General features: G+C 36.1%; 4 protein-coding genes across 11 annotated transcripts; 2 read left to right on the top strand and 2 right to left on the bottom strand.

The window, feature by feature from the left end:
- Positions 1-138: 138 nt before the first annotated feature.
- On the bottom strand, positions 139-9,273 carry LOC139104269 (coronin-2B). Of its 8 annotated transcripts, none has more exons than XM_070659650.1 (10): positions 8,823-8,964; positions 6,381-8,267; positions 4,116-5,641; positions 3,746-3,862; positions 3,318-3,632; positions 2,925-3,149; positions 2,651-2,860; positions 2,462-2,579; positions 2,147-2,373; positions 139-2,067 (listed from the first exon to the last, which is right to left on the bottom strand). In XM_070659650.1, exons 3-10 carry the CDS (start codon positions 4,332-4,334, stop codon positions 1,873-1,875), a joined length of 1,626 nt encoding a protein of 541 aa, XP_070515751.1. In that variant the 5' UTR covers positions 4,335-5,641; positions 6,381-8,267; positions 8,823-8,964; the 3' UTR covers positions 139-1,872. The 8 variants fall into 8 exon arrangements, with proteins under 8 accessions (XP_070515751.1, XP_070515754.1, XP_070515750.1 ...); XM_070659653.1 differs by having other exon boundaries at positions 6,381-6,673; positions 8,823-8,957; XM_070659649.1 differs by having other exon boundaries at positions 6,381-6,673; positions 7,463-8,906.
- A 623-nt stretch (positions 9,274-9,896) lies between these two features.
- LOC139104295 (B-cell receptor-associated protein 31-like) lies at positions 9,897-12,396 on the top strand. Its single transcript, XM_070659705.1, has 3 exons — positions 9,897-10,138; positions 10,623-10,923; positions 11,036-12,396. The coding sequence occupies exons 2-3, from the start codon at positions 10,650-10,652 to the stop codon at positions 11,464-11,466; spliced, it is 705 nt and encodes a 234-aa protein (XP_070515806.1). The 5' UTR covers positions 9,897-10,138; positions 10,623-10,649; the 3' UTR covers positions 11,467-12,396.
- A 179-nt stretch (positions 12,397-12,575) lies between these two features.
- Positions 12,576-13,870, bottom strand: Chchd3 (Coiled-coil-helix-coiled-coil-helix domain containing 3). Its single transcript, XM_070659709.1, has 3 exons — positions 13,699-13,870; positions 13,174-13,619; positions 12,576-12,949 (listed from the first exon to the last, which is right to left on the bottom strand). The coding sequence occupies exons 2-3, from the start codon at positions 13,574-13,576 to the stop codon at positions 12,777-12,779; spliced, it is 576 nt and encodes a 191-aa protein (XP_070515810.1). The 5' UTR covers positions 13,577-13,619; positions 13,699-13,870; the 3' UTR covers positions 12,576-12,776.
- Positions 13,871-13,976: 106 nt separating this feature from the next.
- Positions 13,977-17,179, top strand: Nmd3 (60S ribosomal export protein NMD3). The gene is made up of 12 exons (XM_070659668.1): positions 13,977-14,129; positions 14,301-14,356; positions 14,465-14,599; positions 14,680-14,830; positions 15,086-15,220; positions 15,309-15,417; positions 15,519-15,669; positions 15,740-15,882; positions 15,954-16,105; positions 16,278-16,393; positions 16,503-16,685; positions 16,775-17,179. The coding sequence occupies exons 2-12, from the start codon at positions 14,310-14,312 to the stop codon at positions 16,944-16,946; spliced, it is 1,494 nt and encodes a 497-aa protein (XP_070515769.1). The 5' UTR covers positions 13,977-14,129; positions 14,301-14,309; the 3' UTR covers positions 16,947-17,179.
- Positions 17,180-17,306: the final 127 nt, after the last annotated feature.

Here is a 17,306-nt window from a genome sequence, read left to right as displayed (position 1 = left end):
TTTATAACTTTTTGTTTTATTTTTATTAAGAGATTCCCCATTTATCACGTATCATATTTCCTTGTCCATAAATTTCTATAATGTTAAATATAATGTTCTTTATTATTTTTTTTTTGTTTAATATACGGTATTACTGAATTAGATCTCAATAATATATTTAATTGACATGTATAAATACATATAAATCACGATACAGGCATATTACATCACATACTGCATCAAAAGTAAATTTAGTATTAATTTTATAGCGAAACTTGTAAACTTGTTACATCACGACATCTATCACGAACACGATCTTCTTATAAATATTATAGCAATTGCTTCCAATATGAATATCGAAAATATAGCTACAAACTATCTTGCAATATGTATTTTACTGCCTAGAAAATGCACTGCCTAATACAGCATATGTAACTTCATGCTCTCAAAGAAGTTAGTAGATTTAAAAGAGGGTTTTAATTAAATCTCTTATTTATGGATAATTAAAGCTAATGACGATTAAAAAATAAACAACTAGTAAAGAAAGACTAGGAAATGCCACGTCACATATTGCTGTATCAGTGTTTTATCCTCGCGTTACATTTTGCGGACAATGAAATTTCATATTCGCAGACGATATGTGAAATGTAGCATCCAGGTACTATATTTATACCACGGTATAATTGCACAATTGTATGAAAAATACGCATACAAACGTATATGTATATATACATATGAATCATTATAAGACTTGATTGTTATTAAGCGGAAATATTATTCTGTATGATTTTCTGAAACTATCAAAACTACGAATACGAAGCTAACACTAAAAATAGGTTTAAACGATAATACATTTGCTATCGTATTTTTTTAGTTCCGACGAATTAAACCGATGTTAAATCGCGATAAAAGTCGCGTTTCTTAAAAATATACGTACATCATGTCGTCACATCATCAATTGTACATTTTCAACGATCTTGTTAATCGCATGTGCAATTATCGTATAAAAAATGCTATGCTAATTTCTTTTTATTTCTTTTTTTTAGATTAATCGTGACATTTATTAGGTATTATCACTGTATTTATAGATTTGGAGATCTTATTGCCACCGACATCACGGCAGTGGATGGCAGTGAAAAATATACATGATAGCAAAATGCTTTGTACGTAAATTAAAATCTAGTCCATTTGGATATATGATATACATATATAGCAGCTTTTTGAGATAATTATAATAAATCGGCAACAAAAAATATTTTACGCACTACAAAAATCAAATTGCAGTGCATTAAAAACAATTTACGTAATAATATACAAAGAAATAGTGCTTTTCAAAATATCTTTAATAAAGCATTATATATAGTATTAAATAATATATTAGTTGAGTAATAAACATGCAAAAATTAATTAAAAAAAAAGTAAACAATTAACAGACAGTGCTAATGTAATGTAGCTTTAAAAAAAAAAGCAAAATATATTATTTAATTGATAACATGATAACGACATACCTATACTGCCGTTTGTCTAAAGGTATTGTGCTTCTCTTACCTTCTTAATATTCGACTTACGCGTCTAAAGTATGTGCGCGAACAGGTACAATTTCCATGTAACAAATGCAGCCTATTTTTTTTTGTTCCTTCGTGATCTATGCGACAATTTTGTTCTACATAAAAATTGTAGATATTCCAAGAAAAGTTTGTAAAAATTATTCTGTGCGAATCCTTTTTTGTATACTAATATGACAAAGCAAATATCTCCTAAGCGTTAGTATAAATTTCTCGCAAGCTTAGGCTCTTTATCACTATTAGCGGTGCGTAAATACTCTACAAACTGTAAGCATTGATTGCTAATCATGTAGAGTCTTATTCAAAAGCTGAAGCGGGCCTGTAAATTTTATTGACGTTGCAATTTTCGTATTTGGTCCTCTAATTCTTTTACGCGCAGTTGACTATTAGCCAGCTGCCGTCGTACCAGTCTCAATTCGTCGGTTTGACGAGCAAATGCCAAACGAAGTTCTGCTTCATTGTTTGGAACGTCCACAATCTCTTTAACTTTATTGTCATTAAGCGAAGACGATATAATGTTCTTCTAATAGAAAAAAAAAAGAAAAAAAATTCTTGAATAATTCCAATAAAAAAATTAATTAATATGTATATTACACTCATACCTGTATAGCAACATTTCCAAATTTCTGCTGAAGCTGTTGAAACTTTGTGCTTTGATTGCTGGATGTCTTTTGACTTTTTTCTGACATATCGTGCAATTCCACTGGTCTGTAATCCGGTATTGTTTCCGTAGACAGAAACGCAAATTTCTTTTTGTTATTTAAATCAGTAGTTTGAGGCAATTGCGGTGGCTTGTATACTCGTGGCTTATGAGTTGAGATGCTCCCACCTAATAAGTAATTTTTGGCACAGATTACACAACCGCAATATCAACATTTGCAATGTAAAATTATAATTGTAAAGCAACAATGTAAAACCTGTTTTAAGAGAAATCAAAATTGGTGGGCTATTCATGCCGCTGATCCAATCCCTAGCTGACAATGCTGGACATGTTCCAATTGTATCGGGATATAAATCTTCTTGGAATTGATCGCTCTGTAACAGATTTAATCAATATGCAATTCAAGTATAAATTATAGTAAAGAGAATGAAATATATAAATTTACCTTCCGTGGCACTATCATTGAAATAGGCTCGCACATTCCACGAGTCGCGTGTAATTTGTAAAATCTAAAAACTTCACACAAAGAAGTAGTAATGCCTCTTTTTGGCATTACTCCCAATCCTCTTTGAGGATTCCCAGATATAAATTGGCTGAGATAATGCATCCAGGGTGCTTCGTTAACAACTTCGTAATATCGTATGTTACCATCGCCCTGCAAAAAGCCACAAATGTTAGTTAAACGATTTATTTCTTATTATTACGCTGTATTTTCTTACCTTTCCGGCTAAAAATACCATATTGGTATCATTGTCATAAAATGGAAAAACCACTCCACTCGACGAATCTATTGTTTCGCATGTCAGTGGAACGGTTAAGTCATGCTGGCTCCATATCGCATATTGTCGATCCGAATGTCTGCTAAATCCAGTAGTCAAAAGACGCCCGGAGCTTCCAAGAAATACCACTTTGCTCGCTTTCGTGCCAGCGTGACATACGCCCTCCTGTTAAAATTAAAGCTTAGCTTAATTAAAATTTAAAGAAAAAATATATTTTTAATGGAGACAAATACCATGCATTTTCTGAGTTAATTTTTGTGGTAATTGCGTATATTTGAGATTAAAAAAATTAAACACATATATTAAAAATTATAAGCTTGAGCGAGTTCTTACCGAAACTACGATGCCAGATCTCGGTTCAAAGACGCGTAATTTCTTATCCTTGCAAGTGGTCGCCAATAAGCTGCCATCACGATTTAAAGACATACTATAAATCACATCCGGATGCCTGTCAATGACGCTCACCGCCTCGCATCTATTCACATCCCACACAATGACGAGGTGATCAAAGCCGGCGCTGAAGAGCACATTCTCCGCTACCGGATGCCATTCGATGTAAGCGACACGTCGTTTATGCCCTTGCAACTCCACCAACCATTCGGTCAAGTTCCTCGACAGTCCGCCGTCGGGTATGTGCCACAGTTTTATCTAGACACATTATAAAATAAATAAGAATCCAAAATTTTGTTGTCACGTTTACCTATCGCTTGAATAAAAATTTTAATATCTTCTCTATTCAATACGCAAAGTATATCCCTTACAGTGCAATCATCGGAACAAGACGCGATAATGTTGTCATTGAACGGATTCCACTTGATGTCCAAAACGGGACCGGTATGTCCAGTTACACGGCTAGCGTTGAAGTCGAGGCGGCCGGTCTGCAATAACATTTTGATATTATATTATAATTAATAATATGGTATTAAAATATTCTAATATAAAATAATAATACTACATGAAAAGTAAGAATTAATCGTAAGATATTTAAAATATTATACGACGTGGTCAAAACGTTTGTGAGAACGGTTCAAATATTTCTTTCTCGAGCTGACCGACTATGACATCAAGTTAATGCATGCATCTCTTGCCCAGGAAAGGGTTCAATAAATCGATAAGGCGTGGATAACTCACTCGATCCAATGATAACACTAGGAACGCTCCGCCACCCGCAACCTCCGTCACGACCGCCAAGAACTTCGGATTTACGGCGCAAAATTGCGAATCGTGAGCGTTCTTCGTGATCTTGATGTTGTCGTAACATTTTTCCCTTTTTGCTGGCACACCGTAAACGTGTCGAAACTTGCTGCTTCGAACGCCGCGGAACCATGACTGGAAATATAATCTTATCATTATTTTATTATTCACCACTGACTTCGTTAAATTTGCATCAATATATTTCAATCACAGAGCCTGTCGGAATAACATAAACGTTACTGCGACTTCGTCAAGTCGCAAAATCGAGTCAATAAGAGGGGAAAGAAAAAAGAAAAAAAAAAAGGGAGGGCATTGAACCGATATAATGTATATGCGTTTGCGATGATTTCGAGGGAGAGAACAAAAAGAAAAAAAAAAGAAAAATATACCATTCATGTGTACGATCTTCTGAGGACTCTCTCTTACTCAGAAACCGTGAAAAAGAAAGTTACCATCGTTCACGAACGGAAATATAGACATTTCGTTATCGACTGACATTTGCGAAGTTTTCAACTGGAAGCTTTTGAGGATAAGGCCCCCCGAGGAACCGACGCGGAACGAACGATGCGCGATGAGGTATAAAACGTAATGATCGGGTGCCTGCACAAAATGTTACATCCACGATATTCCCGCGCTTCTATTTTTCTGCGCAGAATATAACGGATGATAATTAAATCGCGCTGGCGAGCAAGACATTATCATGACGGTGCAATAACTGCGGTATCACTCATCCCGTTATTTTGCATTCGAAATTAAAAGCAATCGGCGAGAAAGGAAACGTGAGATACAAATATAGCTGTTACCAAATCATTTTCGATTCGAACTGGTTCCTGGTGGTGCTGGTAACATTTTCCGTATAAACTTTGATTTTCAACGTCAGTCAACCGAGCCGCAGCGGCCGAGGAAATGTTTATCGCAACAAATTCTTCCAATTTACTACTCGAACGAGAACTCGTTTTAAGACGTACAAATATGCAGCTTACAAATGTCAGATTTAAAAATTTATACGGAAAATGTTACTAGGCTATCGAGAACCAGCTCGGACTGAATATATAATCGTGAGATAAATTATTAGATTTAAAAGTACAATGTTGGAATTAATATCGTGCTTCTTCTTTCTTGTGTACGGACTCTATTTTTAACTAACGTTTTTTTTCCTTGAAATCGTCATGTTAGACACGTGCAATAAGTCGCACGGTCGATGCTAATTGACGATGCGAATGTGAAATCTCTTGAATTTGTGTGAATCGACGTATTTTTACTGGCGCGCGCAGTGTAGCGCGGTGAGATAGATCGAATTATGCGACTTTTTCCCATAAAAAGGAAGATAATGAAGCAAGCTGGGAGAACCACGTAAGAATCGGAAAGAGAGGATTAAAACTCCGATATTCTCTGCCTCGGAAATAGAGGTGCACAGACTGTTCGAGCCCAATTTTTTATCCATGAATTCCCTTTGACGTTATCTGAAATATAAAAATTTACTTAAAATAAAATAAAAAATTTATTTCTAAAAAAAAAATAGATTTGTAAATTTAATTTAAACTTGATATTGAATTGGTGATTACATAAAGTTAATTAATGCACAGCTTTTTAATGAACTTTTTAAAGCCTTTTTCTTTGTCAATTCAAAGACTATCGTTATAGAAAAAAAAAGATTAAATCAAATTTGATCAAAGAAAATGTGGATAAAAGACTGCTCGGTACATCGGAGACACCCCATGTGTTAAATGTGCAAGGTATCGTAATCAGAATCAATAACCGGTATATTATGTAATAACATAGCTTACTCGTTGTTACATAGGTAATATAATAAAGATACAATATTTTACATCCTCATTCCATTCCAGAAACAAATTTTATAGAAAAACGTACACGATATTTTCATAAATAAATTTAAAAAAAATTAAAAAACATTTAAGGAACGAGACTTTGATCAGACGGCTTTTACAGTTGTTTTAACAACTAAATAATTCGCTTAACGTGCACAACGATAAATTTGGAGTCAGGATCTTAGGTCAAACCGAAAACTTATATCGTTCAAAATCTACAAAAGGGTCCACTTTAAACATACAATAATTCCAAACTAATCTCTCATAAAAACTACAAGCCTGGCGCACGTTGCAGCTTAAAACTGCTTCGTGCTTTTCCTTTCGGTTTCAACTTCTATGTACAGAAACTATGAGATTGGAAGATGATACTCACCTGTCTATCGTTGGTCATGTCTGACGTTAATCGGGATCTGGTGTCCGGGACAGCCGGTGCTCGACGAGTACACGTGCGTGGTGAAACGATCGTCGCCAGTGCACAACAGGAACGTGGTAATCGACAAGCCGGGACCCATGCATGTGCAGGTGGTTGGGAGAAACAAAAAGAATGAAAGAACAAGAGAGGCAGGAAGAGAAAAAGGGGGAGAGAAGTGAGAAGAAAGAGATACGCCGATGTGGAAATACTTATTGCAACCAACTATCACGAGCCGTTCTCTCACGCTGGGCTTACTAAAAGAAACAAAGGAAAATGAGACACGCGTAATTAGCAAAACTCATAAAATTATACAAGCTCGCGCGGCGCGTCAAAGCGCGGCCGCTGCAATTTCCGTGAATGAACGCGTAACTAAAGTAAACTTGGGGCTAGGATAAATGGTGGGGATTAATTCACGTAATTAGACTTGAGCCGAGTTTATCGCGACGATCGCGTCGTTACAGCGATGATCCTATTAACGAGAAGTCTTCTTTCTTTTCTAAATGCAACCGCTTTTCCCTCCCCCTCAATTATGAATGCTTCGAAGGGACGCGGTTTCCTATAAACGGTCATAATTTCAAGAGTAAATTGAAGACTACGCGGCTTCAATTAATTATCTTTATGGAGTTACAAACCTCCAGTTAGCTTAAGTTATTGACATCTCGCTCATAACGATGCAATCAAAGTTTGCTCACTTATCTCGGTGACTTGAAACAGAAGTTTCTTTGATGGCTTATGTTACGCGTAATAATCTAGGCCACGTGGGTTATACATCGCGCAGCTTCGAGGTAAAATGTATGGAAACGTTCCTTCTTATTCGACAGTAAAATATCCCATCTCTTGCCGTTAAAGTCCCATCGAGCCTTTAGTTGACCGTCGGAAAATCATCGTTCTATTTTAACTCGATTACGAGGTTCAATATTCATCCTTACGGCGGCGAGATTATAAAACCAAGCGGTTCAAGAAAATAAGAAGTTACATACAAGTACACATTTCGGCAGGCACAAAACTGCTTGTGGAATTAACGTTTGAATTGCGATACGTACACACGGATTCGCCATACGAGCGACGTTTAAATTGCGTCGTTTCTTCGCTTTCCTCGCCGAACGAGACTGATTACGAGATCGACCGACACACACTCGTAGCACAGAAGAGAAGAACTGCCAAGAGCTGTATGCAAGTGCCGAGCGTTATCGAACGAACGCTCGGCTACGCCGACCGTTTCGCTTCTACTGACGAAGGCGAGTGACTATCTAGTGCTGGTAGTGGCTTAGTGCTCGCAGAACGTGATGCCTGTTGCTTGTTGTAGTGTCACGCAGTGCCTCGCGCATGTTTAGCGACGCCAGTAATAAGGCTCATGCCGGCATCGACGTTAAATGCGTTTGAGAATTTTATACACTCGCTTGCTGTTTAACAACACAAATCGTTGCAAGTGGACTCCGAGCGTCTTATTTCTCCCTTCTGTTTTATTTGCATATGCAGTTATGGATTGATGACTCGGCTGGGAAAATACGGAAGAGGAATTGAGATAAAAATTTCCTGAACGTATTGATAACGGCTCGCTGTGAATTAATATATGTACATCAATTATTCAGAACCTCGGAACGTAATTGGGATCTTAATTAAATAAATTTGTCCATCGGGTAAAAAATGCAGTTTCAATGGAGAAATCACGGCGAATAAAGTTGCAGTATTTACGAACCTGAATGTTTACTTCCGTTGCTTTCAGGCGCGTCTTCGACTAGTGCAAGAATGGCGCAACAAAAAAGTAACAGATATTGGCCAGTAACACCTTCTTTTGGCACTTTTTACCGTATGAAACCATCTCATTGCGTTCTACATGCAAGAGTCCTGAAGAAACCAAAAACCAACTGCGTCACATGCATACACAACAAATATAACAGTGCCGCATGAAACAAATTGAAGACATGACATTATTTCTCGACATTCTAAGATTCTATCGTCACACCGGTGGAAATAAAATTATTCCTTTTATACACCACATTTATCAAGAGACGCGGTGGTGTCTCGCATCAAGCGTGTGCGCGGCGATACCACCGCGTATCTCAACGTACAGCAGACCGAACTGAGAGATCGTTCTTTATACAAATAACACAAAAGCCATATGAAATTTATTACAGAGTTGCATGCAAGAATCTTAAAAATGTCTTTTTCTTTTTTACAAAGATTTCACGGGTAACCTCAATCAAATCCCAATCAACCAAGTCAGAACACTCCGTTAGTTTCTTTTGATTGAAATAGATAATACATCATATTAAATACTATACGTGGCATTCTTATTTCTTCGCTTAGTTAAAATTGAGTTTGCGGAGCGGATCAATCGGGAATAGTTCGAAGTTACTTTAGACAGGTGTTTGGGAGTCGCATTTCGAATAGGATACTCACTTTGCCGCTTGGCTTGTAGCAGGCCCTCGCGTCTACCATGTTGTTCATGATAGCGTGCTGGTCTTCGTCGAAGCTCAGTTTCTCATCCCGCGAGCGTATCATCTCCCAGCTGGCGACGTGGTGTCCCATAGACTCGACTTCGTTAATCGGCGCGGTACTCGCGACTTGAGCGTCGTCGGAACAAAGCTTACCGAGCTACGAGCGGGCCATCGCTTCGCCGGCGCGCACTTTTCCCCGCTTCCTGTTGCAAACTCTCTCCTCTCCCTCTTCGGCACGCTTGCACGTTCGCTAATCGCAATGATCGGACACGTGTGTGCAGAGCTGCAGAGCGGTTTCATGCACCGTCGGCAACTCGTCGGTCGGACGTACTCACGCGTGTGCACACGGTATCGATCCGGCTGCATCTGACATGACGTTCCGACGTTTCGCTTCCGCGTGTAAACAGTAAAGCCGTGACGCCTACGACACGGATAAGCACAACGAAGAACGGTGTTCCTATGTAGAGACCCTGAAACCGCCGGCGAATATGGCGGATTTCGGCCAGGCTGCTCCAGCGTTCTGATCGACTTCTTTATCCTTCTTTTAAAATTCATAAAGAAATGTAAACGCATATTTATCTGATGGGCAAATTTACCTAGATATTAGAATCACGGATGACCCTTCATCCTGCGACCGATCGCTTGAAATCTCCCAAGTTTTGGACTGATTTTTGACAGACGCGGGCGCTGCCATTGTCAATTAGTTCTAGCGCGCTTTTCAAAATGTTGAAATCAGTATGTAACCCGAAAGGTTCGCGGTCCGCATTCTAGCCTGCAAAGTTTTACTCACGTAAAAGCTGTTCTATTTCGAATGAAGTTTGCTGAGTGAATTAAACGTTGATTAACAATTGGCCCGAGCCGTTCCAAGTATAACAACGCATCTCTTCGCAGCGGCCAATCGAGATGTCTTTCCTCCCAAAAATGATAGACACGTTACAAAAACCGATTGGTCTACGGTTAAGACTGCCATATATGACTGCCATACGGAACGCGAAAGAAGAAAAGAGAGAGAAGAGTCATGAATCTCGCTAGCAGCTCGGGTGACGTCACGAGGTACCGTTTATTTATAAAATCACCGACGACGTTACTTGCGTACGGACTCGCACTTTGAGCCCACTTGCTCACCTTACACGTCGCATAAGTCGCAACGGCTCGACGACGTGTCCCAAACTTCTCGCTGTCGCACTTGTTCTCGTGGAAAGCACGTTAGGATCCTGGTGAATCTACAGCGGCAACGATCGACAAAAGAAAATCGCCGCCGGTCGTCCGGGCGAGAAGGTACGATATATATAATTGTCGAGGATTATACACTCGTCTTTAAGTTATAATTAAATAACACATTTTCGTAATTGTGTCGGCTCCGAAAATCACGGCTCCCGGGAGGTTCGTGACGTTTTTGTTGCACGTCCGTTGCAACCTATTTTCTTCCGATATCGGTAGCGCATTCTCCTCCCTTGCGAATTCCTGCGAAAAAAACGCGCCTATTACACTCGCAAATCGTGACAGGTCTCAAGGATCGATCAGATCCGATCGGCGAGATCTCCACGGGTCCTCACGTGTGTATCATGGCATTACGTTGCGTGGATTAATGTATTTGAAATTCGTGTGTCATTCTGCCAATTATTGTCGCGTGCACTCCTTAAGGACGATTATGTCACAGTGATATGAACTAACGCGTGGCTTTTTTTTTTTTTTTTTTTTTTTTTTACAAGCATTTAATTTCCATTAAAATATGATAATCATGCTTGTAATAATTTTTCAGGTATCTATAAACATATAAAAAACAAACATGAGTCTACAGTGGACGCTCATCGCTGGTTTCCTGTACATTGAGGTTGCAATTGTTCTCCTCTTAGTACTGCCAGTAGCCTCACCAACCAGATGGCAAAGACTCTTCAAATCTCGTTTCTTGCAAAGTATAAATAATCAGGCTTCCATATACTTCATAGTTTTACTAGGTGTCTTAGTTCTCTTTTTATTGGATGCCATAAGAGAGATGCGAAAATATTCCACTAGTTTGGATCACACAGAACATCATCATCAATTGAATGTTGAGATGCAAGGTAGATTATACAATGTCTTTTATTTTTATGTTTTTTTGTCTGTTAGTTTAATTTTTTATCGTTGCGGTTTAAAATATTATATTTAATAACTATGTTTTTTTTATTTTTTTAGAAAATATGAGATTGTTTCGTGCACAGAGAAATTTCTACATATCTGGATTTGCACTGTTTCTGAGCTTGGTGATACGGCGTCTCGTCATCCTGATATCCACCCAAGCGGTTCTACTTGCGCAAAATGAAGCAGCGATGCGGCAAGCTCAGTCTGCAACAACCACGGCCAGAAGCCTGTTGTCTCAGAGAACAACTGGAGAAAGTGCACAGAATGACTCCAATGAGGCACATGATAAAGCTGTCTCGGAATTAAAAAATCAAATCAAGGAATTACAAGCTAAGAATCAGGAGCTTGAAGGCAATTTAACTAAAGAAAAGAAGGATAAAGAGGCATTAAAATCACAGGCAGATTCACTCGCAAAGGAATATGATCGTTTGAGTCAGGATCATGCAAAACTTGTGCAATCAAGCGGTGATAAGAAAACCGATTAAATAATTTAAGTTTTCTTATCATCCATTGTTTTGGTTTTAAGTCATTATTTGCTCACAAGTTTTGAAATTTTGTTATATTACATTAAATTACATAATATATATTGCATATTTTAAAGGGAATTGCATTTCGTGAAATATTAAAACATTTACATACTCTCGCTTATTTTCATTAAGAGATTATACGTATTCAAAGGTTGTTATATTGTGTGGTGGTATAACGTGCCTCTTAATGCATTGTACACCGAAGAGCAGATATGGCCGTTTTCTGCGGCGACAGCGGCTAGCGTACGTAATTTTAATGACGGTAAACGCAGGGGATGAGAGAACGGAGAGAAATCAGTCATCGGCAAACCGGCCGGCGCGGTATATACACGCAGTACATGTAAAACTCGACGCGCACGACGCTATAATAAAGTCACGTTCGCTAGCTGCCGTCGTCATATCTGCCTTTCAGCGTACATAATTTTATTTTGTATATTTCATGTTCATAAAATCTGCACGTACTTGATTTCTTTTTAATTTGTAATATATCTATATTTTCATATATAATTAAGAATGTAATTCCAAGAATTCTATAAATTGAAATTTTTGTTATAGTTGCTTCGTATTTTATTCTTTTTTTTTATTTTTTGAAAATGTGATATAAATCTTCATAATATAATTTTAAATTACACCGAGAATAACTAATTACTGCACATTACATTCGGCAAGTATTAATATATAAATAAGATATATTTTGCGTACATTTAAGACGATATAATTTGAATGTACTTCCAATCCTTGTATTGGCAACGTTTCCTGATTTTGTATTTACCTATGACATATGCTGTGTTGTGGACCTTTGTTTGGGCCATACCGTAGGTTACGTTGTATATATTTCCATCTATAAATAGATTGTATAGGAACCTTAAAATAAATTGTTCAGGTTGATCTTTGCACACTTTCCTGTGTAGTTATAATAAAATCATTATTTTAAATAAATTTCATATCACATATAGCATCGAAATGCTATTGCTATTTAAATTTGGATAAACATTTGATAAAAGGAAATACTCCACGTGACAATTATATTATTTAACAATGTTTATCTTATGCATGTAATATTACAATTTATTATAAATCACAATATATTTATTTATTATTTTTTTTTTTTTTTACATTTTTTAAATTGCGTATTCTTCACTTAACACTACTTTTCTTCAACAATTCCGCTGAGATAAGTTTTTTAAGCATTATACTTTGATGTAACAATTTATAGACTAAACGTCCCTTGCAGATACGCGCGTAAGATGTATTATCTTACGCGCGTATTACGCACGTGTTTCAACCATACGTGCATGTACGTTCCAGACACAATTGGAAAACTCTTCCACCAAGTTTGAACATCTAAGAGATTCCTTAGGATAGTCCTGGAAACACTTTAGGACTTTATTACTATTTTCAAAGCATGGTTGCACTGTATTCTGGATATCAATTTTCTGTCCTGTAACAACACATTAATATTTATAATTAATTAAAAAACCTTTATGTCAGTGGTCAAATTTTGTTGAAAAAATAGCTGTTTCTTGCTGAATTTTAAAACGCTTGTTAAATCACTTTTTCTGTCTAATGCAAACAAAAATTAACAAGATTGAGTTTGACATACATGACATTATTTGAGAACAAATTAAAGAATATATTAAACAGTTAAATGATATCTAAACTCACCAGGCTTAGCAGAAGTCTCACTGGTTGCCTTTTTGTATTCTTCCTCCAAAATACCATTAATTTGTTGGTAACCGTTCTCTAAATTTTTCAAACGCCTTTGCCAATATTGATCTTGTTGTTTCAGTTGGTTTTCCATTTGCTGTTGCATCTGAAGAGCGGATATCGTTAAATCCGGATAATAATACAGTGGCTGTGCAGGTGTCGAGTTGTCGCTCGCTGGAGGTGTGACTGACGTATTGGGAGGTGGTGGTTGCTGTACCGGAGCTGTGGGTTTCGCGTTCGGCAATTCGTGCGTTCTCTGTGGTTGAATGATACGCTCGATGAGTTCGTCTGAGATCCTGATTACACCATCTTCATCCTTGTTCGAGATGGTTAATTTACGGGCACTCTGGCCGGAGCCCATTCTCGGAATCCTCAGCAGACCGCAAAGAGCCTCGCAATCAAGTCTGCAAAAAAAAAAAAATGATACGCCGGTTCGTCTTCTTTTCTCGTCGGTGGCGATGCGTCGCTACCGAAGTCGTTTACCTGGCGAGGCCTCGTCCGTCGTCCAAGTCTGTTGACAACGGCCAGTAGTCTTTCGCTTCATCAAAGTAAAGTCAGTAAAGTTACATAAATACCTTCATATCATGCCTTCTACCACTCAACCCTAAACCTGCACCGCTATTGAGCGAACATAGCAGCTGTTCGAACTGCCGACGTCAAAGTTATCTTCGTGTCGAATCAAAACACGAGATTCTCATGAAGGGTGACCAATCGACGCTTATTCGCAAAAGACTTGGGACACGACACTCTCTCAATTTTTTTTTTGTTCATGTACAGTCGCACGAACTCATGCGCATTTGCCACTTGTGACTCTTATGAGGTTAAGTTTTTTAGATTCACGAGGTTAATACATTTGCAAGTTCTTTGTTAATCTTTATATTCTCTCGAAAGTATAACGTCATAAATAATTCCAGGTAAAGTTTTTTGTTGATTTTATTTCAGGATTTTTTGTCCGAAATATGATATAAAGTAAAGGGCTTTAATCTTCAAAATTAATTGGAGGTTTAACGATCGAAAAGTTAGACGTCCGCGACGATAAAACAATATGTTTTGTAAATGTTTCTTTTTTTTTTTTTAATTTACAGAAGTGTAAAATGGAATACATCGAGGTTCCGGACGAAGCACAAAAGAAGGGAATGATGTATGTTTAAAAATTTTTCTAAGCGTTTCATAATTTTTTCAGTAGCATTTAGTATTTTATAAAATAAATATTCGTGTAAACGTTTAAGCGACTTGTTCTTAACCGTAGACCCTGCTGCGAGTGCGGACTCGCTATCGAACCAAATCCTGCCAATATGTGTGTAGGTTGCTTGCGTACTCGTGTCGATATTACCGATGGCATTCCTAAACAAGCAACTCTTCAATTTTGCAAGGGTTGTGAAAGGTATCGTTTTAATGATATTTCGATGTGTTAATTAACTCAAATGTACAAAATGTAAAAAAAACGTTAAATGTATGTAACAGGTATCTTCAGCCACCTTCCGAGTGGATTCATGCAGCATTAGAATCCAGAGAACTTTTGTCATTGTGTTTGAAAAAATTAAAGGGATTAAATCGCGTCAAATTGGTAGACGCCGGTTTTATATGGACAGAGCCTCATTCTAAAAGATTAAAAGTAAATTTTATTTATTAGATTTACTTTTTCAATGCAAACATTAAGATAATTTACACAAGTTTTTTTTTTTCGAGCAAAATTCTGATTTAAAGTATATTTTTAATAAAAATTTTATATTATAAAACGTTTTAATTAAATATAGGTTGTATTTGTAAAAATTAATAGTTATATAAAAATCTGCATTTGAATACAGAGTAAATTATCTTGGTGATCATGTTGTACTAATTATTTTATTTTATCTAATATTTTTCTTAGGTAAAGCTAACCGTTCACGCACAAGTAATTGGCGAGACAGTTCTCGAACAAGTATTCGTAGTCGAATATATCGTAAATAATCAGATGTGCGAAGACTGCCATCGTACAGAGGCTAAAGATTATTGGCGTGCATGTGTAGGTTTTTAAAAAAAAGAAAAATATTTTAAATAAATCTTACCTTGTTTTTATACATGTTGCGTTTTTTTTTTTTTTTTTTTTATAGGTGCAAGTCCGACAAAGAGTCACAAACAAGAAAACTTTTTATTACTTAGAACAATTGATATTGAAACACAAGGCACATGAAAATACATTGGCCATAAAACCTGTTCATGGTAAATGCTACGTTTTATGAAAGCTTTCTTTTTCTTAACAATTATATTATAATGTATTAAATGGAATATAAAACATATGTAAAATATTCTTATGATTACAGAGGGCTTAGATTTTTTCTTTGCAAATGAAGCTGCAGCGAGAAAAATGATCGATTTTATAGTAATGGTTATGCCATGCAATACTCAGCATTCGAAAAAATTAATTTCCCACGATTGCCACAGTAATTTATACAATTACAAGTTTACATACTGGTAAAAGACGCAACATATATATATGCGATATATTTCGATTTTACTTAATATCTTGTTGCATTATTTCCAGCGTTGAACTTATTCCACTTTCTAAAGACAGTGTGGTCTGTTTACCGCGAAAGTTGGCTCACCAAATGGGCGGCATTAATTCTATTTGTTTGGTATACCGTATCACAAATACCGTGCATCTTATAGATTTTACATCAGGCCAAAGTAAGTCGTGATGTTAATAATAATTTTAACAATAATTTTATTAATACTACATAAAAATATGTTTTACTTAGTTGGCGAACTTGATTCGAATGTCTATTGGAGATATAACTTTAATAGTTTATGCGATCCAAAACAGTTAATAGAGTATATCGTGATGGATATTGAGCCAATAACATATAAAAATAGAAAAGTTTTTCCAGGACAAGGAGCTATTTCTAATAAAGTAAGTTTTTTTTCTGTATAAAATATTTTGACGGCAATAATAAATTATCTGTATTATTTCAGTTTGTATAACGCAATATTGATAAAAGATGAAATACTTATGATTTTGATGTACGAGAAACCTAATATTTATTCACGATAAAAAATTTAATTTTAGTAATTAATTTTTTTAGCACGTTATAGCAGATGCATGGGTAGTAAAAGCGTCCGAGTTAGGGGTAGATGATAATCCAATTCATACACGTACACACTTAGGCCATATACTTAAACCAGGTGATTCAGTACTCGGGTAAGTTTATGTACAAATGTACGATAAATTTGTAGCAACGTATCTAAATATATATAGGAGATGTATTTTATACAAGAATATATAATTAATTTGGTTTTTCGTTTACTAGTTATGCTCTGAAAAACATTAATATTAACGATCCTAACTTCGACAAATTAAGCGAAGACGTAATACCGGACATCATTTTAGTTAAAAAGTTTTACAGTCATAATAAAGCGGCTCGTCGCAAGGCACGAGTATGGAAATTGAAACATATTAATGACGAAGTAGTTAGTATGGATACAGAAAATAAGTATGTTGAAAAGTTACATTTACGTTATTTTTACAAAAGCTATAGATTTTCTGTATTGCAAGTTATCTTATGTTAATGATGTTTTACAGCGAGTATAGTGAATTTCTTGATGAGCTGGAAGAAGATCCAGAAATGAGACAGAACATCAATATATTTAGAGACCTACGGAAACAAATTCCTGTTGATACTAACGAAATAGACCCAAGCATTCCGCAAATTACGCTTGAAGAGATGATGGACGATCTTGTAATTGATGACTAAAGAGTTCAAAGTTTATGAATAAAAAAAAAAAAAATTAACAAAAATAATTTGACACGTCTGAAAAGTACATTCACTATTTTCTAATAATATCTGCATTGTAATATGCGTATACCTGGATTGCTACGAGATACAATAGTATATTTTTATGTATATTAAAATAACCGTTTAATTACCTTAATATATTTTATGTATCGATAACTATCAATAAAAATGTTTATTAGTTAAAATTGAAATTAATTCATGATTTTTTTCTTAGAATTATTATTATTTTATAACATTTTATTTTCATGATACGAGACTACGATAAAAATTGATTAAATTATGTAATAAGAAAATATCTCGTTATATAATCATCACGTA

Source organism: Cardiocondyla obscurior, linkage group LG07 (assembly GCF_019399895.1).
Source record: "Cardiocondyla obscurior isolate alpha-2009 linkage group LG07, Cobs3.1, whole genome shotgun sequence".
Taxonomy (NCBI): domain Eukaryota; kingdom Metazoa; phylum Arthropoda; class Insecta; order Hymenoptera; family Formicidae; genus Cardiocondyla; species Cardiocondyla obscurior.
Note: the sequence above shows the minus strand (reverse complement) of the source record. Positions and strands in the feature narration are given on the sequence as shown.

Bases quoted from the DNA above. Each gene is read 5' to 3' on its own strand.
- LOC139104295 (XM_070659705.1), top strand. From the start codon at position 10,650: ATGAGTCTACAGTGGACGCTCATCGCTGGTTTCCTGTACATTGAGGTT. The intron at 10,924-11,035 runs GTAGATTATACA...TTATTTTTTTAG, and splicing joins ATTGAATGTTGAGATGCAAG to AAAATATGAGATTGTTTCGT.
- Chchd3 (XM_070659709.1), bottom strand. From the start codon at position 13,576: ATGGGCTCCGGCCAGAGTGCCCGTAAATTAACCATCTCGAACAAGGAT. The intron at 12,950-13,173 runs GTGAGTTTAGAT...GTGTTGTTACAG, and splicing joins TGAGACTTCTGCTAAGCCTG to GACAGAAAATTGATATCCAG.
- Nmd3 (XM_070659668.1), top strand. From the start codon at position 14,310: ATGGAATACATCGAGGTTCCGGACGAAGCACAAAAGAAGGGAATGAT. The intron at 14,600-14,679 runs GTATCGTTTTAA...TGTATGTAACAG, and splicing joins TTTTGCAAGGGTTGTGAAAG to GTATCTTCAGCCACCTTCCG. The intron at 15,418-15,518 runs GTAAATGCTACG...TTATGATTACAG, and splicing joins GGCCATAAAACCTGTTCATG to AGGGCTTAGATTTTTTCTTT.
- LOC139104269 (XM_070659647.1), bottom strand. From the start codon at position 8,951: ATGGGACACCACGTCGCCAGCTGGGAGATGATACGCTCGCGGGATGAG. The intron at 4,314-8,822 runs GTGAGTATCCTA...TTATATTTCCAG, and splicing joins GCTACAAGCCAAGCGGCAAA to TCATGGTTCCGCGGCGTTCG. The intron at 2,580-2,650 runs GTAAATTTATAT...AATCTGTTACAG, and splicing joins CAATGATAGTGCCACGGAAG to AGCGATCAATTCCAAGAAGA.